The sequence below is a fragment of the Microtus oregoni genome, unplaced genomic scaffold (assembly GCF_018167655.1).
Source record: "Microtus oregoni isolate MIOR12 unplaced genomic scaffold, Mior012 000005F_ref0000423, whole genome shotgun sequence".
Taxonomy (NCBI): Eukaryota; Metazoa; Chordata; class Mammalia; order Rodentia; family Cricetidae; genus Microtus; species Microtus oregoni.
In genome coordinates, this window is record NW_024543064.1 from 39,602,386 (window position 1) to 39,625,177 (window position 22,792).

The window sequence follows — 22,792 nt, forward strand, 5'->3', positions numbered from 1 at the left end:
GCATCCTGAGTACTGAATACAGACAATCCTCTGCCTCAGCCTCACAGTTCAGACTATAGGCATTATACTACCGTCCCTGGCTCAAGATGATTTTTCTATCATTCATTCATGCAGAACATATACAACGTTAGGACCTGAACTTGATATGATTTTTTAAAAGAGCTTTAATTTTTGTCTTGTGACCCAGCACATATTCAATGACAAATTCTATCTCCTGAGATCTAAAACGATGCCCTTTAACACACTGAAAGAGACACACAATGACTCAAAAGCAAAGGTATGCAGAGTTACTCCAAAGAGATAGACAGCCAACCAACCAGCCAAACCAGGAGTCAGCTTGATCAACACATTCATCTAGAAAACCATGCTCGTGACCCAGGTAGCTGAGATCAAGATGGGCCTGTACACCAGGAAGAACTCATTCAATCTACTGTGGGCAAAGTCCAGTGACAATGCTAAGGGGAAAATGGCATTCCAGTCCTTCCATCTGTTCTTGCCAACTCGATTAATAGATACTGCCTTGGTTACTGATGAAATCAAGTTTCTGAAGAAAGGTCCGACCTTAGAGCAGACTGAATTTACTAAAGTAAAAAATGCCACCGATGTGAAGCGTCTTGGAGACTCAACCTTTCCAAATACACATCAGACAATGCGTGGCCTTGGATCCTACACTTGATTTACTAGATCATAAACTGAGGGTGGGCTCCAACCATCCATTTGATATGCCTTCTGGGCCATCCTCAGCTGCTAAATCTAGTGTTAGCCCTTTCCTCTCTCACTAACATCTACTCAGAGCCTATGAGTTTTGTTTATTTCCTGATACAGGCTTTCTCTCTGTAGCCCTGGCTGTCCTGGAACTTGCTCTGTAGACCAGGCTGGTCTCAAACTCACAGAGATTCACCTGCTTCTGCCTCCCTAGTGCTGGGAATAAAGGCATGTACTACCATGGCCTGGCGATCCTATAATTCGTTAATCTTTTAGGATTCAGGCATAACACTTAGGGTAAACTTCTCAACTGGATGACTTCATAGTTGTTTTTTTTTTCCCCTCAAGCAATTTCCTCAGTTACCAAGGAGATCTGACACATCTTGTTCCTTATCCACAAATGCAATGTTAGTTGCACTGGGCTACTTGAAACTTTTTTAAAAGTAGATATACCGCCTTTTTTTCCCCTCTAAAGATTTACTTATTTATTATGTATACAACATTCTGCCTGCATGTGTGCCTGCACAGCAGAAGAGGGCGACAGATCTCATTACAGATGGTTGTGAGCCACCATGTGGTTGCTGGGAATTGAACCAGGACCTCTATTTCCCTAGTCAGGTCTTCCTCCGGAGCCATCATCACTTGCTATTCTACATTTTTTGCTCAGTGTTTTCTTTGGCCTTCTGGTTTTAGGTCCTTCCCTCCCCAGCTCTCCACTGTTTGTGAGACAAAGTCTCACTATGTAGCCTTAGCTTGCTTCAAACTTGTAACCCAGGCTGACCTTTAATTCCCAGAATTTTCCTGTCAGCATCCAGAATGCTAGTCTTATTAGGAATAAACCATCACCTGGTTTAAACTTATACTCCTTTAATAAAAAGCAAGACCCTTTCTGCCATACAGTTGTAGGGTAATGTTAATAATTAACAATTGAATTCTCATGTCAGCAACTCATGTAAAGTAAACAAGACTATTAATTGGATAATACTTTTATCCAAAATTTATTTTTAATCCAAAATTTATTTTTAATTATGTGTATGTTCATATCTGTGCCTATGAGGCCAGAAAAGAGCATTCAATCCCTGGGGCTAGAGTCACAGGCAGTCGTGAGCAATCAGTGTGGGTGAACTGAACTCTAGTCTTAGCAAAAGCAGCAAATGCACATGACCACCGGAGCCATCTTTCTAGGCCCTTGGAGAATCAGTGCTTGCTTGCTTCCTTCCCTTCTTTCTTGATAGTCTCGACATGCAGCTCTGGCTGGCCTGGAACTCTATGTAGACAAGCCTGACCTCCAACTCAAGAGATCCACCTGCCTCTGCCTTTTTAGTGCAGGGATTAAGAGTGTGCACTACCACACTGGGCTCTGAAGAATCTTGGGTCTTAGGAACAATGCAATTCCACTAAGAGAGACGCATGGGCTCCTGTGGCATTTTTTTTTTTTTTCGAGACAGGGTTTCTCTGTAGCTTTGGAGCCTGTCCCAGAACTAGCTCTTGTAGACCAGGCTGGCCTCGAACTCACAGAGATCCACCTGCCTTTGCCTCCCAAGTGCTGGGATTAAAGGCGTGCGCCACCACCACCCGGCTTCCTGTGGCATTTCTGCTCTGGTTTATCTCTATTAAGAACAGCGAGTAGCAGTGAAGCTCTGGAGTTAGTTTCTTGGGTTCTTTCTCATTTGGGTGTTTCTGAAAAAATGGAGACAGTGCCTGTCCTTTTCAGTGATGGTAGTGAAGACCAAGTAGACAGATACCTGTTAAACATGGAGGATCATGATGGCTTTAAAAATGTGACCATTATGTCCAGTTCCTATCATTTTCTATAAGCATTTTTTTAACACAAAATGAGGGAAGGTATGCAAAATACAACATTGGAATCAAAGGATCAGGACTCAATTCACCTACCTGTTAGCTATGTAAACATATATTGCTTTAACCTTCTGAGCACTAGGTCCCCCATTTCCAAAATATGATTAAAAACTTTCCCTCCTTAGTCCTACCATGAAAACTAGACAAGAAACACAAGCACACACACAAAATGCTCGGCATAGGGGTTCACATCCACATCTACTATGTGAGGCTGGGACAAGAGCTCAGGAGGAAGTGCTGGTCTGGGAGGCACGAGGACCCAGGGTGGTGGTGATGATTTCCTTAAAAGAAAAAGAGCTAATATTAAATAGGCATCAAGCTGAGTGGGGTACTGCATGCTTATAGTCCCAACCACTCATGAAAACAAGGCAGAACTGAGTTGGAGCTTAGCCTGACACAGCAAGGCCTCCATAATCTACCAAAAAGAAAAAAGAAAAGGAAACCATCCAAAGTTAAACTGTCTAACTCATTAGTGAAGAAGATGAAGTTAAGGGAACCAGAAGCTAAAGAACTTTCTTTTGTTGTTATTGTTGCTTGTTTTTAAGAGGTCTCTCTATGCAGCTCAGGCTGACTTGGAACTAGCCATATGACTAGCCTGGTCAGAACTCCGAGGTCTCTTTGCTCTGCCTCCTGGATTTAAAGGCATGCACCACCTCGTCTGGCTTAAGGAATTTTCTGAAAGTTACTTTCTCAAAAATGGCAGAACAGGATTCGAGACCAGGAGCTTCCTAAGAACACAGGCACAGGTTCTTCTCAACAGAGCTACAACCACGGATCTCAGGCTCTATCTCTATGTAGACACATTTCCTAGCTTCCTTTCACAAAACAGGACAAAGTAACAAAAAGGGATCGTCAACGTTTATTTGTTCTAGATAATACTGCCTAAGACACTTCATACAGGGTAATGGATACTGATGGCACACCTGTCCCTCCTCAGAGAACAGTGCAAAACTTCAATGCAAAATGATAGTACATTTTTTATTTCTTAATGTTTATTATTCTTATAATTACAACTATAATTTATAAGTTTGAAACATGAGAAAAATTCTATGAAGAAAGCTCAAATAAAGCTGAACAAATAGGTAAAAGATGGTTAAAACTTCATCTTTATTTCAAGCGCAGGCTTTGGAGCCAGGGTCAACACCATAAAACATCACAAATGACTCTTAAAACATTCATCCTATACAATCAAGCATGAAGATATAGATATGTTTATATAATATATACACATTTTAGTATGATATTGGCCCACGGAGTATACACATCTTAACCAAGGATGAGTCTCTAGGACTCAGCTAAGAGCATGGAGATTAGGGCAAACTTTACTGCACATCAAAAGTTGCTATTTATAAGTTACAGATATTTAATATGTCCAGAGTTTTCTTTAATTAAAAATTTTTAAAGCATTTTAAACATTTTTCACTTTTCTCAGTGCAAAAGAAGATTATTCAAGTCAACTTACCTTTCTCCTGAAGCGTGAGAGGAAAGGAGAACAGAGAACACTACCTACCACAACTCCTAGCCTGACCTTCGCCGTCACCGTCTGCAGCAAATACTTAGGCCACTGGATTAGCTATCACCGCTAAAGCCTTGGGATTATGATTCAGCCCTTACTTCACATGTATGACTTTATGCTGAAATATTTATTTACAAAAGTAGAAAAAAGTTAGCAGTGCAAGAAAGTGGTTTAAGTTTGTTTTAAATTCCAGCCATCCAATAGTGTGTGTAAAGAAAGAAAAAGCACCATTTCAAGATGGACTGATTAGCCGCTGTAAATTTATTTACAGGACAGGCAGTAAGTTACTGGTCAACACAGTTCAATACCACTTTAACTTGTGACTTTTTAATTTTAAAAATTAAAATTTTGAATTATTTTATAGGGTCATTTTTATCTTGGTGTTGAAAACACTAAATTAGTAACTTGTGTTAAAAAAAAAAAGATACAATTTATAGTCTACTTCACAGTCCATTTCAAAGCCAGCTGTCGGCCAGTGGAGCAGAAGATGGACTTTTAACAAAGGCAAGGTTCTGATAATTTGGCAAGTATGTTTAATTTTTTCTCAATTTAAAAACCAGGATTTTGGGTGGGGGGCAGTTTTTTAATTTTATAAGTAAAAAAAAAACCAAGCAAACGAAGTAATTGAAACTACTAAGATGGACAAAAAGTAAGAGGATATGTGTTACTTCTTCCATTAAATCACTGCAAATAGCTGGGCCCCACTAAAGAAACAAAACATAATGAAAACCAAAGTACTTTCCAATTCTAGTTCAGGACACTTCTGAACTAAGGTCAGTGCAGCTGCTAAGGCAGATGGGTTCAGGCTAAGTGTTTGCTTAAACTAACAGGTTGCATTTTAAGCCACAATTTTTCCTCATTAGCACTTAAAATGAACATTTCCTTACAAATTTTATTTGTAAGCACTTTTTTTAAACTAGGAAATACGCAGCAATTAATCTTAAAATTCTTTAGGTCCAGAGAAAATTGTTTTAAAAATGTGTTTCACACACAAGGCTGTAATGCTTTTATTTAGGAATTACTTGAGCCTGGAACAATAATGGTTTAACGTAATTCATCTAGTTCGCAATAGTGGGGAGTGTGTCCCCGTCTCTAAATAACAAAATGTATCTTCTCCACAAGTACATATAATGCACTTTGCTTTTTTAATGTTTTGTACCGATCAAAAGAAACAGGATGATCTTTCCCTTCCCTCCTTCAACCACTCAGCTCAGGGAGAATACTTGCACACTTTCAGAACTCTAGTTGCTGTCATAGGAACTACAGAACAAGGGCAGCACAGCGCGAAACTATATCTGCTAGGTTCTAGAACGCAGAGGCTTAGCTCTAGCTTTACAGGAAATAGTATAAGCAGGCAAGAGCTCACTGTAAATGCACACCAGAACAGGGGTCTAGAGGAAGCTGTCTAATTAGGGTACTGCTTTTGGAAGAAGAAAATAAAGGACACAGTTGAAATAGAACCCCCCCCTCAAAAAAAAAAAAAAACAGTAACAAAAACCAAGTTACACTTTTGTCACATTTATAGGACTCTCAAACTTTTTGTATCCCGTGCTCACAGGTAGTTTAATGCACATGGTAAATAGCTTCAGTATTCGAGAACAGCACTGCTGAATTCATGCTTCAGAGATCTCCGACTTGCTAAGTGCAATGGCCAGTTCCAAGTCTTCTTGTTCCTGCTGATTGAGTCTGGCAAGTCTTTGCTCTTCTTCTCTCTCACTTTCTCTCTTTGCCCATTCAATCATATCTTCTTCAGAGGGATACTGCCATTTAAAAGACCAAAAGATGAATGAATAAGAAAAATAATGAAGACTTTTTATAAAAGAACATTCACTATTTGTTTTACCTAGAGAACTCTGGGAATAATGTTACTTCCTCGTTTTTCTGAAAATAGGTTTTACCTAGTGAGCTCTGGTTGAGTTTAAAATTTTAATGCAATCTATGGGAAGAAAAGTTTATAAAAATACAATAAACGTTAAAAGCATGACTTTAAAACATAGAAATTACAGGCATGGTGGCACATGCCTCAGTCCTAGCATCTGGGAGACGGAGGCAGGAGGACTGCAAATCAGAAGTCATTCTGGGACATACAGTGATATTCTGTCTCAAAAGAGGAGAAATATTTAGTGTAGACTAGGAGATTTAAAAATAGTAGTGGTATAGTCTTTCAATTCAATGTAAAATGCTTGTTATTTAAACTTTAGTGATCACTTATCACATAGCAATTTTTTTTCTTTTCTTTTTTGAAAGTTAGGATCTCACTACATGGGCTCAAGCTGACTTCAAACTCATGATCCTCCTGCCTGTGTCCTGAGTGGTAGGATTACATGCCATATGTATCATTATGATGTATCATTAAGATTTATGCCACTGGTGATATGAAAAGCTGCCTTACCTGGCCTTTCAAGGGTACCCCAAAACTATAAAGCAAAAACAGGTAAATTCTGCTATATATAAGAATATTAGCTAGATTAAGCAGTACATGAACCAAATTATTTTTTAAATATTTTGAAGATTCTGATAATATTTAAAAACTTTAAACCCAATTTTATATACCTAAAATGACCCAGTTTAAGCAAAACCTTAATACTGATGGTGATTAGATTGGAAAAAATATTTGTAATTACAATTAAATTTCAACTTCAGTAGAAACTAGATACAAAGCTCTACCTGGTTTCAGTCTTGACACACAAGGAGGCCATCAAAAGAAGTGAAATTAACTGGAAGGCTTTGGTAGTGTGCATGAGACTCTTGGGATACTTCCCAAATCCGTCACAATGAAAACAGAGGACTTTATTGTTAGCTACTTTATGCTGTACTGTACTGAGACTCTGAGCAGGAAATAAGTAAAATGCCTCTGCTATTGTTTAAGACTCGTTCCAACCAGGTTTTGACTTGCAGAACCATATTTAACATAATGAACTGAACATCACAAACTTCCAGAATGTTATTTTACAACAAGGATCACAATCTCCTAAGAAAGTCAATTCTCTGCTTCAAACAACTCAACCTCCACCTGACATAGAAGATAATTCTGCCTTGCCACTTCTTTTCAATATTAAAAATAGGGATTTCTATCATGTTCCTTCACACTCAGAGATGCCCCTGAAACCTGAGAGTACAGACCAAAGGTAGGTACTGCAGCTGCCTTAGGTGCACAAAGATCTCTGCACATCTCTTCTCTAGGTAAGCAGAGTAGCCACAGGGACAAAATAACTAGTGAAGGTTCCCAAATAATACTCAGAGGAAGAAAACAACAGGCAAGCTGTGACCAGGGGCACTGGGCCACTCGATCTCCAATTTCCAAAGTCAAGGATAAAAGGTAATAAGCAGAGAAATTCTTATAGAATAGGCAGCGGTAATGAATGTTACTTTGTGTGAAGGAAAAATCTGGAAAAATTAAACTTTGTTAGCTATTCTAAGAATTTCATTAAAAAAATCTGTTTAATCTGAGCAATGATGAAATATATGATTTCTCCATGATTGGTTGCTCCATTTCTATGATCATAAAGGTCTTGCTTAAGCTATTCTCATAGCACTTCTCCAACCTTTTTAAAGAATTCTTCGATCTTAATGACAGTTTATCACGGTAGAGCACAAGTTTAGTATGAATGATAACTGGGTTCACAGACGGATCCAAAGAACCACAACAACAGACCATGACAACGACTGTGAATATAGTAAATAAGGAGTTGACTTTGTACAAAGAACCCCTGCACTGTCCTCTTACAGAAACTGCTAAAGCTTTGTACACAAACACTCATACAGTTACAAATAGACAAACTTGTTACTGGCATTATAAACAGTAGGCAGACAGCAAACTTTAAAATCACCATCATGCGCAACCATCTGCCAAATAATAACTGTCGAGATTTTACTTATATTTATATTACCAAGACTGAAAGGTGGGTTATAAAATAACTTATTTAGAAGAAAAAAGACAACTAAAATCAGCTGAGCAATGCAATCATCTAAGAACCAGCAAAACCAAACCAAATAGAATTTGCTTGGGGGAAGAATAAAAGATACTTTTTAGTATATTTGTAAAATGATGCAAATTTGGAAGGCTACCAAGAAATCTTTGTCAACTCTTCAAACTATAAATACAAAGATTTTCCCCCAAACAGCCCATTCACAGTACTTACAGCACTGAAGTTAGCAAAATTGCTTGGGTCAGCCTCTTTATTGGTAGTGGTAGTAGAAGTGAATGGATCACAAAACATATCAGGATCCTTTTCTTTGGGACTATCATTGCCTGGGAAAGGCTGAAATGGATCATTCAGTTTAAAGGGATCAGAAGAATCCAATTTGCTGATGGGTCTTTTCCCTGGATCAAAATCATTACAATTAACCAGCAGACACAGCAAACACAAGCACACAGAACATGTTCACAGGAGCATTAAAGAGCTGCAGGCAGTGCACAGAGCAAGAGTCCACGGCATATTCTCAATACTGCCTTAAATGGCCACACCAACTGTGCTCAAAGTCTTCACACCTCTCTCAAAAACCAGGGGCAGCTAAATGGGTAAGTCCAAAAACAAAAACGAGGAAATGGGCCAAGAATTATGATTTTGTCCAAAGATTAAGTCCTTCTCCATTTAAAGAAGCACGGTCCTAAGGAAGGTGTGAGACACAAGGAAAATGGGTAAAGGACAAACAGCCTGGCCTCTGCTGCTGGAGCCGAAGCCTCACACTAGCAGCAGCAAAGATGAGCGATTCTGAAAAGTGGCAAATTTCTTCCGTCTTTTCTCTGGTATAATTACACATATATAACGCCTAGTAGCATAAAATATAAGATTAACTTGACAAAAACCTCTCTTCTGTAAAACTTCAAGCTGAGACTGACCAACATTTAGAAGTTCACAGTCTATACATGTACTGCTGACTAATCTTTGATCAAATAACAGCACATTGCTCTGCTAATTCATAACTCACTGTTTCAATACCATTTATTTATATATTTACTCTTTATTGATTGACTGCTTGATTGGTTTTCCGGAGATAGGGTTCCTCTGTGTAGCCCTGTCTGCCTTGGAACTTGCTCTGTAGACCAGGCTGGCCTCAAACTCAGAGCTCTGCCTGCCTCTACCTCTCTAGTGCTGGGATTAAAGGGGTGTGCCATTATGCCCAGCTTTCTCCAATTTTAAAGTTTTACTTAAAGTGTGTAACATTTTTTGGAAAAAAAAAAAGAGAAATTTAAGTTTCTTCAAATGTGTTCTTCCCATAGCAGTATGCTCAGAGTCATAATTGATTTTTTTCATAAACATAGTTTACAAAAGAGGCTTGTATTGCATACCACTACACTTGCCTTCGGAAAGTGCTGTGACGGCAGGCAGGATCTGTGTCACAACCACCATGTAACAACGAAAGCACTGAGGCTTAGATATAGGAAATAACAGGCTTAAGATTACAAAATAATGACTCCAGGTACAGCTTATGAATCCTTAGGTTTGCTCTGTAGTACCACTAGAAAAAATCCAAACAAACCAATGAAAATCCCAAAGGAAATCAAAACCAAAGCCAGGCAGTGGTGGCGCACGCCTTTAATACCAGCACTTGGGAAGCAGAGGTAGGCAGATCACTGTGAGTTTGAAGTCAGCCTGGTCTACAAAGTGAGTTCCAGGACAGGTAGCACTATTATACTGAGAAACCCTGCTCTGAAAAACCAACCAACCAACAACAGCAGCCAAAACCAATAAAAACCAAAACCAAGCCTGGGGTTAATACTAGCACTTGGAATGTGGCAGGAGAGAGGAGAAGGAATTCAGTTTGAGACCAGGTTGGACTACATGGGGCACAGTCTAAAAACAAAATACTAAAGCGCTGGGAATGTAATTCAGTGGCAGAGTGCTTATCTAGCATTCATGAGGTCTCAGATTTAATTACTAAAACTGGGGGTGTGGTGGGGTTCACAAACTCAGGCTAGGACCACCTGGACAGTGACCTCTTCAACAAACCATTCTTTTCCTTGGCTCTTTTTACAGTAATGGACGTCTGAATGTTCTCAGCCTTATTATTACTGTGAACGCTATAGATGGGGTGTGTGTGTGTGAACATGAGTGCCACAGTACATGTGTGTATGGCATGTGTTGCCAGAGCAACTTCATGAAGTTAGTTCTGTTGGGGAATATTATTTTAAAGCATATTGCTTCTGTTTCTGCAGAATATGTTTAACTGTGAAGCTGTGATTCTTTGCCTGATGGTCTAATAAAGAGCTGAATGACCAATAGCAAGGCCAAGAGCAAGGCTAGATGAGGCTGGCAGGCACGGATAGAAGGAGAAATGAGGAAGAGGAGGAGCAAGAGAACAAGGGGAGGAGGACATCAGGGGCCAGTCACCCAGCTACACAGCAAGTACGGAGAAAGATGTAAAGAAAGGTATACAGAAATAGACAAAGAGCTGGGAGGTGGAGGCACAGGCTGCGAGTTCGAGGCCAGCCTGGTCTACAGCGTTAGTTCCAGGACAGGCTCCAAAGCTAGAGAAACCTTGTCTCAAAAACAAACAAACAAACAGAAATAGAGAAAGATAAGCGCCCAGGGGCAAAAGGTAGTCATGATAACTTAAGAAAAGTGGCAAGAAACAAGCCAAGCTAAAGCAGGGTGTTTATAAGTAAAAATTAAGCCTCCGTGTGTGTGTGTGTGTGTGTGTGTGTGTGTGTGTGTGTGCGTGCGTGTGTTTACTTGAGAGCTGGGTGGTGGGCACCCCCAAAAGAGCATAAAGAGTAAAACCTTGCACTACGTGGTTCTGTCTCTGAACCTTCACATAGATTCTGGGAACTGAATACAGATTACCAGGCTCATGCAGCAAGTAAGTACCTGTGCCCTATTAAGTTATCACATTAGCCTTGTTCTCAGCTTTAATTAAGACACCAAATTAAGGTATTTGGGTTTTAAAAGTATACTAACACAGGTGTAAAAGCATTTGAACAAAATATTACTTTCAAATATGAAGACTGATCAACTTACTTTTAACAATGTATAATATAGGTGACTCTTTAAAAGATGAGAAGCACTTAACTCATTTACATAAGTTCTGAACAGATATTCAACCAAATACCATGGGAAAGTTATTATGAAAAGGCAAAATGATTATTCAACAAAACTTAAAAAAGTGATCATCTAACTTTGGGGCTGAACTGTTACCCAGCAGTGAGCTGGCAGCACTACCCACACTCTGGGGAATTGTCTTCATAGATACTTTATGCTGCATAGAAACAAACCTTTTCTTGGTGTAGTGCTAAACACAACACCAAGCAAAAAACAAAAAACCTACAATTTGTTCCTAGACTAGACAAAGAAAATTTTAAAGTCAGATGTCTGGAGTCAGGTGTAAAGGTACACATCTTTAAACCTCGCATTCAGGAGGCAGAGGCAGGTGGTTTATTCAAGAGTTTTGAGTTCAAGGCCAGTTTTGTCTACAAACCAAGTTCCAGGCCAGCTAAACAAAACAAAACAAATGTCTATTGCAAACTAAATGAGTTTTAAAGGGCAAGCAGTTCTTTTTGTCACTCTTGCCTGCCACTTCCTTGCTTTTTTCTAAACAAAAATAAATAAAAAATAAAAGATTTACAGAGACTTTGTATTTGTTTTTTTCTCAAGAAAATTAATTTAAAAACAAGAGTACAGGAAACTGCTATCCAAATAATAATCAATGAAATGGGTTTCCAAAAAACAAAACAAAAACAAAGAGATGTCACCCAAATTTTATCTAAATGGGGAGGGGAAGGGGCACATGCCTAGCTGGAGAGGTCAGCAGCAAGCTTATGCTAAGTGCTTGGTTCTTGTTCACAGCCTTTATGTAATACGAAACAACGTAAGAAAGGCCCACACAATACTTTCTAGAGGGAAAAGGCATATATTTGTCCAGGAAAGGCCCCAACTCTCATACCAGGGGGTGGCGGGCAGGGTCTTGTTGGAGTTCCAGTCGTGGGCGGCAGTGCTGGAGGTACATCCTCACTCTTGGTGGATGTTCCCTCTAACACAGTGTTTGGAAGGACCACATTACTGGCAGAACTTGATGTGGAAGGATTAAAAGGATCTTCATTGTTGACCTTTGTTTAAAAAGAAATGTTTAAACAGTTTGATATACACATGGTCATATAGTATTCAGATGAATGATTTACGTATCAGCAGTTTTATTTGAATTCCCCAAAGTGATATTTTACCCTTTACATTCAAGAACAAACAGGATTACAATTCATCTGTATGAGCAGGTATTCTCATAGCTTTACTTATCAAGAGCCAACAGACATCAAAACAAAAAGATTAAAGACTTATTAAGTAAGCATTAAGCAACACAAAACTTCTTGAGGTACAAAAAGATCGTCTGAGTTGAATGAAAATGAAACAAAAAGAATGGCTGATTCTATGCTTCTCAGTGCACTTACATATAGGCAAGACAATAAAAATTAGAGAAAATGGCTTCTAGAAAAACTATGAAGATAATCTGAGAGTCAATTTTTCAAAAGTAAACTGATCCTGTGGAATGTTGTCTTTTTAAAAATTTATTTATTTTTACTTTATATGTGCATTGATGTTTTGCCATGGGTGTCAGATCCCCTGGAACTGGAATTACAGACAGTTGTGAGCTGCCATTTGGGTGCTGGGAATTGAATCAAGGTCCTCTGAAAGAGTAGTCAATGCTCTTAACCACTAAGCCATCTCTCCAGCTCCAAATATTAAGTCTTAATGTTGGTTTGAAAACCCTGACTTTTAAACATATGAGAATTATTGGCTTTCCTGTAACAAATCAGATTATGATTTATTTAGGCCAATGATAAACTTTCTTTTTTTCTTTTTTGGTTTTTTGAGACAGGGTTTTTTCATGTAGGCCTGGCTGTCTTGTTCTGTAAATCTGCCTGCTCTGCCTCCTGAGTGCTGGGATTAAAGGCGTGGGCCACCACCACTGGGCTAGGCCAGTGTTTTTCAACAGTTGCACAGCTAACTTTTTGGGATGGAATAACTACATCCAGGGAGTGGGAATGGTGGCTCTGCAGTGTACTGGAGGATGAACTCACTAGATATGAGCAGTATCTTCTACCTAGTTCTGAGAACCACAAATGTCTCTGGACACTGTCAAGTGTTCCATAGGGATAGACAATTTTGCATATCTTCGAATATTTTTTTCTTAGCCTGAATCAATACTACAGCTATGCTGGACAACAGGTGGCAGACACCCAGCACTGGATTTTATCTTGGTGCAGATGCTAATAACTTCAAAGGATAAAATCAAATAGGTAGGTATACAGGAGATGGAATGAATGTTGTGGCTAATGACCCAGAAAGGACACAGGGAAAAAATGTAATTCAGTTGGAAAAAACATTTAAACAGAGAGACAACTCTAATGCTGACACTGAGTAGACCTTTCAGAAGAAAATGTAACCACCTGTACCACTGCCTCCTACGTATAGAAATTCGATTACTTTACAGCTGATCTGTAACATCCATCTGAAATCAGCCCTGCTACAGACTGATGCAGTTCTATCCACATTTGTGAGAAGGCTCTAACTATAAGAAGGCCACTCATTTGATGGAACATGATGTATTGTTTCTTCCTATTAATCACTGCAGATTACCTTTGACAATGTGCTGAAGTCAGCAAACCCATCTCCAAATGATTCATTTCCAAAAACAGAAGCGAAAGGGTCTGCGGCTAGAAGGAGCAAAGAAAAATCAGTGTAAGACACCATATCTCATGTCTGTGTTTTGTTTGGTAACATTCAGAATAAATATTCCTAAATTTATGACTGATGTCTATACAGACAAGGTATATACTGAAAATCCCGTATGGTGTATGCCTTTGTATAAACCAGCTGTAAATGACCCAGGTGCAAAGTAGGTCTAGTTGAAGGTGGGGTGTTTAAGCTCTGGAACACATGTCAAACAGCTCCTATGGACTTCATTTAATTGCTGTTTGTTCTGAGGAAAGTAGAGCCCAGGATGGCATATGACTTTTTTTCTGTCTATCAGTCTCTCAAGTGCCAAGATCACAGTCATGTGACACTGTGCTTGGCCAAATCATCTCTCATAATGGTATCAAACACTTTAAAGGGTCATTAGCCACACATTTCAAATGATACCTCTACCACAAACCCAGGGGGTTTTCCACAGCAAGAAGTGAGTTCTTCATTCACTACCACAATGTCTGTACTCTACTTTGTTCCACAGTTTATCTACAATTGATAAGTAGTTTGAATTTGTCAGATATTTCCTAGCCAGCGGTCACAGGCACAGATCTGAGTGTGTATGCTGGAAGAGGTAAGGCACACCTGCTCAAGTTTCCAGGATAGATTTGCACTAAGAACCTGTGGTTAAAAATAAAAAGAGATGGCCAGTTGTGGTGACACGCGCCTGTAATCCCAGCACTCGAGGTACAGGCAGGCGGATCTCTGTGAGTTCAAGGCCAGCCCGGCTCACAGAGTAAATTTGAGGACAGTCAGGATTGTTTCATAGAGAAATCCTGCCTTGAAAAACCGAAATCAAACAAACTAACAAAAACCCAACCAACCAAACATACAAAAAATCCTAAAGAAAAAGTTCCCCCAAAGAGTAGCTGCTTACCAAAGAATCCTAAGATGAAGACCTCCCCCTCACCTCTATCTCTAATCTTAAATGTAAGATTATCAATCAAGGTCAACCTCACAGTCTTCAAGAGATACCCTGAGTAAAATGTACCTGCAAAGAAACACTCGTATCTTACTGGGCACAGCTTTAATCAGCACCTGGAAAGACACTGTATTTCCTCAATCTGGGACTAGTAAGATATTATACACAGTCACACAGACAGATAGACAGACAGACAGACACACACACACACACCCCAAAACGAATCTCATCTAAAGTAGAAAAATCACGCTTACAAGTGAGAACAGAGTATAAAGAAACAGGTTCTGGACTGGCTTTTCCTTACTACTTTTCTTTTTTCTTTTTTCTTTTTTTTTTTGGTTTTTCGAGACAGGGTTTCTCTGTGGCTTTGGAGCCTGTCCTGGCACTAGCTCTTGTAGACCAGGCTGGTCTCGAACTCACAGAGATCTGCCTGCCTCTGCCTCCCAAGTGCTGGGATTAAAGGCGTGCACCACCACCGCCCAGCTTCCTTACTACTTTTCTTCCACAGTGTGCAGTGTCTATCCACCAGGAGCAAGCAAGTGCTGAAAAGAACTCAAGCACTTAATGTACTTTCATAACTACCATATTTTAGCAGTAACAGAAGACAATGATTTTTAACTAATATAAATTAAACATATATATGAAATAAACAGAAGTTTACTCATTTTAAAAACCGATTTTGAAAGCCCACAATTCTAAATGTGCTTAGTACCCAGCATTAGAGTAACTTGTCTGTTCCATATCTGCTTTTTATTTCTCATTCTTGCTACTCATGCTGGGGTTTAAAACCCAATTCCCTGAAATTCAGTCATGCTGAATCTTATGACAATTTGTTCAACAGAAGAGATCCAATTTGTTGAGGCATTTGTACTAATCCCTCTATATCATAAACTACTTGGTCATATCAACAACCTGAGAAAATAACACATCCTACTAGCCACATGACGTTCAAGCATTATGTCTGGATTTACTTTCCTCTAATTTCCTATGCTCCCAAGCAGTAGCCTTATTCTTAATGAAGAGTGGAAACAAAGCAGTTACTTAGCTGAATCTATCTATCTATCTATCTATCTATCTATCTATCTATCTATCTATCTATCTATTTTTGGTTTTCTCTTCCAGCCTGTCCTGGAACTTGTTCTGGAGACCAGACTGGCTTCAAACTCACAGAGATTCTCCTGAGTGCTGGGACTAAAGGCATGAGCCACCACAAGCCGTTTTGAAAATGTTTTAAGATTCCATCAGACCTAGGATTGAATCTAGTCAACTGGTTTACCTTTTCATAAACTGTAACCTTGATCAAGTTAGTTATTAATATTCTAGAACTTAGTTTCCTCGTGCTTAGATTTTTCTCTGTATTTTAACAGAACTTCTTTATATTAAAAACAATTTTTATTACTCATTTGAAGCCACTCACTTTTAAACTTAGGCTAAAATCTTTAGGAGTAAATGCCAAACAACACTTTATAGGGTTGAACACCAGGGTTAAGAGAAAGAGGTGCTCACAAGAAAGTAAAATATACTGGAGAATATTTATGTGGGCCTCGTTTTAAGATTTATTTCATGTAGAAGAGTCTTTTGCCTGCATGTGTACATGTGTATCACATGTGCACCTGCTGTCCATGGAGGTCAGAAGATGGCGCTGGATCCCCTGAACCTGGAAATTAGGACTGTTGTGAGACAAAAGGTAGGTTCTAGACCTGAACATGGGTCTTCTGCAAGAGCCGCAAATGCTCTTAACTGCTGAGCCATCTCTCCAGTCACCTCCTTTTTTCAAAAACAAAACCAAGAAACAACCAAAAAAGAAGTTCTTATTTCATAGTCCAGGCTAGTCTGAAATTCACTATGTAGTTCATATTATGTAGCTCAGGCTGGCCATGAACTTATAGCAATCCCACCTCATCCTGAGAACTAGGATTTTAAAGTGTTATCATCACACCCTGCTAATTTTTAATATTTTTTTCCTTTCATGTATTTGTGTGCATGTTTATACATGTGCATATGTGTGGTTTGCACATGAATGTTCATGGCAAGGCGAAGGTAGAACACTGGATGTTTTCCTTTACTGTTCCCTACCTTATTGCCTTAAGACAAGGTCTCTCACTGAACCAGAAGCTCATCATCTTGAATAGACTAGCTGGCCAGTAGGCAAGTGTGCTGTCAGTATCCACCCGTCTCTGCTCCTCAGTGCTGAGGTTATAGTCAAGTGCAGTCAGCTTTTTATACAAGTCTAGGATTCAGACTCAGGTCTGAAGGCTTATACAGAAAGTGCTCTTACCCACTGACCGATTTTCTTTTCAGCTCAACACTATACTGTATAAAGCAAAAGCTTCTTGGTTTTACTGACACTGAACACAGTATGTAGTCTAGAAAAACCTTGAAGGTGAATGATAAATGAGATAATGAGTAAGGAAAGTAAAAAGTGATACACAAATACTTGTTGCTGCTATTACCAGCATGTTATAAATTGAAATAATTACACATCAATTTAAAAGTCATAATGAATAGGGCAAAAATGTTTAGAGAAGAAACTCTTAAAGAAGAAGCAATGATGAGCACTAATAGAACTGACAAAAAAAGGTCTTTACCTGAATCACTAGCTGCAACAACTGTTCCACCAGGAGCAAATGGATCATTGTGCTTCCAAGTTTCTACCTATAGGAATGGTACAAATCTATGACTGAGAGGCAACATTTCATAGCTGGAATTTTACTGTCAAACCTAAAAAATACTTTACAAAATTCTTTATTAGATAATATAAACATCTGGAACACAGTTTTCCCTTTCCTTATATGTAGTCTCAATGAATGAAAATAATTACTCTCTTTGGCTGTAAAATATTTATTCTAAAAAGTATGAGGCATATGTATAATTTAACAAGTTTTATGCAGTCATCTCTCAGGAAGGTCCCAACAGTCAGTTGCTTCATGTGCCTCTTGCCAACCACAATCCCAACCCCTCTTCTGCAGATCACTTTTTGGTAGTACTGGGACTGAACCCAGAGCTCTCACATGCTAACTAAGCCCTGCCACTGAGCTGTATTACCCAGCCCTGTAGAGGTGACCAGTATCCTGGCTTTGATGGTATTCAATTCTTTTGCTTTATAAGTGCTTATGTGAACTTTTTAGTGGGAAATGATTTAGACTTACAGAAGAGTTGTAAAGACAGTACAAAGTTCCCACATGCACTTTTAGCTACCTCTAATATTAGTATTTCATGTAATCATGGCCTATTTACTAAAACTAAGGATATTTATTTATTTATCTATCGAGATAGAGTTTCTCTGTGTTGTTTTGGTGTCTGTCCTGGAACTAGCTCTTGTAGACCAGGTTAGCCTCGAACTCAAGAGATCCATCCACCTGCCTCTGCCTCCTGAGTGCTGGGATTAAAGGTGTGTACCACTACCGCCTGGCCTAAAACTAAGGATTTAACACCAGAAGAAAAACCTAAATTATAGTTACAGGCTTTATTTAGACTTTAACAGTTTTTCACTACTATCCTCTTTTTACTCCAAATACTACCACTTTCTTTAACACTGTGTAACAAATCTAGCAGGGCATAGTGTCATAGGCCTTTAATCCCAGAATTTAGGCGTCAGAGATAAGTGGATCACAGTCAATTTGAGGCCAGTCTGGTCTACTTAGTGAGCTACAGGACCACCAGGATTGGACAAAGAAACACTGTATCATAAAACAAAACAAAACAAAATCAAAAATAAAAATTTAGGATTCTGCCCTTAAGAGGAAGGCACATACACAACACCCAAGGAGGGGAAGAAGTAATGCACTTATGGACGTCAGGTTTCATTCTACTTCTTCATCAAACAGTGCAGCCACTCTAACAGGGATGAGACAGAGTGGACTGCCCAGAAAAGAACAATGGTCATTCTGGACATGGCAGCCTACTCCTTTAATTCCAGCACTCAGTAGGCAGAGGCAGGTGGATCTCTTGAGTTCGAGGCTAACCTGGTCTACAAGAGCTAGTTCCAGGACAGACACCAAAACAACAAGTTCAAGGTTAGCCTGGTATACAGAGTAAGTTCCAGGCCAGCTGAGGTTGTTACATAGAGAAACCAAGTCTCAAACAAAACAAAACAAAACAAAACAGAATAATGGTCAGATATGCCTGACTTCATGGTGGTACATGCCTTGCAATCCTAGCACCAGGGAGGTAGAGTTTAAAGCCAGCTTCAACTACATAGTAAGTCCAAAGCCAGTCTGGTTTACAGAGAAAGTTACAGGATAGCCAGACAGAGAAACCCTGTCTTGGGAGGTGGGGTGAGGAGCAGGGAGTACTATTAATCTAACCTCTGTTAACCTCCCATATATTACATTATTTTTCTGTTCATATTTTATCTCATATAGCCCAGGATGGCCTCAAACTCACTAACAGCTGAGGACGACCTTGAACTCCCAATTCTCTTGACCCTACCTCCTAAGCATTGGAATTACAGGCCTGAAACACATCTGGTTCATTATTCTTTTAAGGAAGTAATCTTCACCTAAGAATAATAAATGACAAAACAGTCATGTAAAATGCCTATCAATTAATTGTGCCCCTCTAGGTCCAGTTTACTAACAGAAATGAGATTGCTGCCTCAAAAAGTCTTAAATAAAGAACAAACAAAATAAAATAAAAAATAACACAATTTCATTGTATTATTCTGAGTATTTCTAAATATCCAGGATATAAGTTTTTAAAATTTATTCTTATTTTACGTATATGAGTGTTCAGGCTGCGTGTGTGTGTGTGTGTGTGTATTCCTGTTTGTATGCATGCTGGCCTGTAGTCTGTGGAGGCCAGAAGAGGGTGTCAGATCCCCTGAAACTGGAGTTACAGACAGTTGTGAGCTGTTGGTGGTTGTAGAGAACTGAACCCAAGTCTGTTACCTGCTGAGCCATCTCTTCAGCCTCTCTCTATATAATTTTTTTAAAACTTATTTTTAACTTTATTTTATGTGCATTGGTGTGGTGTCAGATCCCAGGAAACTGGAGTTATAGATAGTTGTGAGCTGCCATGTGGGTGCTGGGAATTGAACCTGGGTCCTCCAGAAAAGCAGCCAGTGCTCTTAAACACTGAGCCATTTCTCCAGTTCTATATAAGTGTTTTTTAAAAAAGTCTTCAGACACAAAATACCCAGAGCAAATTAAAGTAACATGATTTTTTTAAAAAAAGATTTTTTTTTTGTTTTTGTTTTTGTTCTTTTGTTTTTGAGACCGGGTTTCTCTGTGTAGCTCTGAATTTCTCTTTGCAGACCAGGCTGGCCTCAAACTCAGATATTCACCTGACTCCACCTCCCCAGTGTTAGGACTAAAGGCATATGCCACTGCCACCACTGCTCAGCATAAATAACGGGAAAAATGGCTCAGTCACTAAAGGATAGGCTCACAACCAAAAATGTCTAAATTTTTTAAAGCAGGAGTATCAACATCTGCCTTTTAAAGTGAAATTGAAGATTAGAGACAATGACCATGCAGCATCGAGAGGCTTTGGATCAGCCTGTGGCTACTAAACAGAGTTGTAGACATGTACTCAAGAGAGTCTGACAGTCAGTGGGAATTTATACTTTTCAAGATTAACATTCCAGGTATAACTATAAAACAACATGTATTCCTTTTTATATTTATATCAACAGATATTTATAAAAAGTTTTACTTAAAGCCGGGCGGCAGTGGTGCACGCCTTTAATCTAGCACTGAGGAGGCAGAGGCAGGTAGTTGGATCTCTGTGAGTTTGAAGCCAGGCTGGTCTACAAGAACTAAAAGTTCCAGGACAGGCTCCAAAGCTACACAGAAACCCTGTCTCGTTCCCCCCAACCCCAAAGTTTTACTTAAGACAGGCTTTTGGATTTCCAGTCTCTTCTATTTAATATCAGCAATGAGATAAGGATGGACTCCATTTTTGGACACGCTAAAGCATCCTAGTCATCTCCAGTGGATGATCAAAGTATGAAATATTCCATTAGACAAAAACTTGCATGGGTGGAAGCCAGACAAATTTCATATGGACCATTAAGAACAATCAAAAGGCAGGTTCTATCACTGTATATTCAAGAAATTTCCTTAGGATATTTGTTTAGCTATCTGAATTTTTAAACCTGACACTTACCGATGTATTACTGATATTGCTGGATACACTGAAAGGGTCAGCATTTGATGTGGTAAAAGGGTCAGTAGAAGACTGCTTAAAAAAGCAGTCAGATGCAAATGGATCTGAACCTTTGAAAGGATCACCACCAAATGGATCTAAAGAGAAAAAAGGAACAAATATAAAAAGCTGAAAACCCATTATAATTCACTACTACTTTATAGGCATTATCACTATTTCAATTAAAAGACATTTTGAAGCATTCCCTATCAGCCACTATGAGGTTGGGCTGGGTCTGTCCACCATTCAGACTCAAAAAGCCAAAACCATTTCTTTTTACTTCTTTTTTGCCCCTTTCCAATGCTGGCCAGAGTCTAAGTTTGCATATTCTGATACTTGGAGCTCTCTTACTTTTTTTTTTTTTTTTTTGGTTTTTCGAGACAGGGTTTCTCTGTGGTTTTGGAGCCTGTCCTGGAACTAGCTCTTGTAGACCAGGCTGGCCTTGAACTCACAGAGATCTGCCTGCCTGCCTCTGCCTCCCAAGTGCTGGGATTAAAGGCGTGCACCACCACCGCCCGGCTCTTACTTTTTTTTTTAAAGCTCCTGTCCTTACAGTGTAGCTGGTTTGCCCATTAGACGACTGACCTCCATGCTAGCTTACTGATAACACTGCCTATCCCTTCTCTTCTCCATTCCCTTCCTCTAAGAAATTGTTGAGATTTACAGCTTGCCTGCCCTGGTGTTTTTCTTTCAAAATCAACAAAACTGTCTTCTTTGAACAGACTTTGCTTGACTTTCAAAAACTAAAAAGTCACTTGAATTCCTGCAGAACCTCACATTCCCTTTTTTATGAGTTCAAGGCCAGCCTGATCTATAAGAGCTAGTTCCAGGACAGGCTCCAAAGCTACAGAGAAACCCAGTCTCAAACAAACAAACAAACAAACAAACAAAAAAACCCAAAAAAGGAAAAAAAAGTGAGGCTTGGGTTGGAGGTGTAGAATACTTGCCTAGCATGTGCAAAGCCCTGAGTTTAATCATAGGTGCACACACACACACACACACACACACACACACACACACACATGCAAGCACATGCACACTCACAAGGCTCTAATCACTCTCTAAATATTTTAGCATCTTGCCTTGGCTTTAAAGCGGTTTTAATAAAAAGCAGTTCCCCTCCTAGGACAACCCAAGCTGTGTGTTCTTATCTCAAAATACAGTAAAAGGTTATAGTTAAGCAGAAAAGAATTAAAGAAGAAACTAAAAAAAATATACTGACCAATTTTTCCAAAAGGATCATCCTTGAAAGGATCACCTGTGACAAAAGAAGAAAACAGAGATGAAAATACAGTTCATGCCTTTAATCCCAGCATTTAGGAGGCAGAAGCATGTGGATCTCTGTGAGTATGAGGATAGCCTGGTCTACAGGAAAGCCAAGACTACACAGAGAAACCCTGTCTCAAAAAACAAAAAAACACACACACAAAAATTATTATGTATATTGTTGAGAAGAGTGTTTTTAAAACAAAGTTTCTTAAGTTAAACAATAACTTAATGGATTCAATAATTCTACTTCAAAGTAAATAAAATTATGTTATTCACTTTAGAAAAGATTTAAAATAATAAAAAAAATAAATGATGATTCAACACACCTCATATAAAAAGGCAAATTAGAACTATAGTGGTTTAAATGAAAAATGTACCCCATAGTCTGTGGCATTTGATCTTGGTTCTAGTTGGTGTCACTGGGGAGGTTTAGGTTAGGTAAGGCCTTGTTAGAAGAGGTGTGCCACAGTAGGAATGCTCTGAGAGTTCAAAGACCTTGAAGCTTTCTGCTGCCATGCTGTCCCTGCCATTACAGCCTCCAACCCTCTGGAACTGTAAACCAAGTAAACTCTTTCTTCCGTAAGCGGTCTTGGTCATGGTGTCTATCATAGCAACAGAAGAGTAACTAATGTAAAAACCAAATAAACTTACCCTTGACCAAAAGAGGTTACAGGGAGTAAAACAAAGACTGAA

General features: G+C 39.1%; 1 protein-coding gene across 3 annotated transcripts in view; it reads right to left on the reverse strand.

Annotated features, from left to right (window-relative positions):
- Positions 1-3,648: 3,648 nt before the first annotated feature.
- Positions 3,649-22,792, reverse strand: part of Eps15 (epidermal growth factor receptor pathway substrate 15) — a 93,177-nt gene continuing 74,033 nt past the window's right edge. For 2 of the 3 annotated variants that reach the window (XM_041651673.1, XM_041651674.1), the window contains exons 19-25: positions 22,053-22,088; positions 20,792-20,928; positions 17,272-17,338; positions 13,654-13,730; positions 11,966-12,128; positions 8,224-8,405; positions 3,649-5,841 (exon numbers count right to left, since the gene is read on the reverse strand). In XM_041651673.1, the coding sequence (XP_041507607.1) occupies positions 5,695-5,841; positions 8,224-8,405; positions 11,966-12,128; positions 13,654-13,730; positions 17,272-17,338; positions 20,792-20,928; positions 22,053-22,088 (809 nt within the window). In that variant the 3' untranslated portion in view covers positions 3,649-5,694. The remainder of the gene's footprint in view (positions 5,842-8,223; positions 8,406-11,965; positions 12,129-13,653; positions 13,731-17,271; positions 17,339-20,791; positions 20,929-22,052; positions 22,089-22,792) is intronic. The other variant, XM_041651675.1, reaches the window with a different exon arrangement.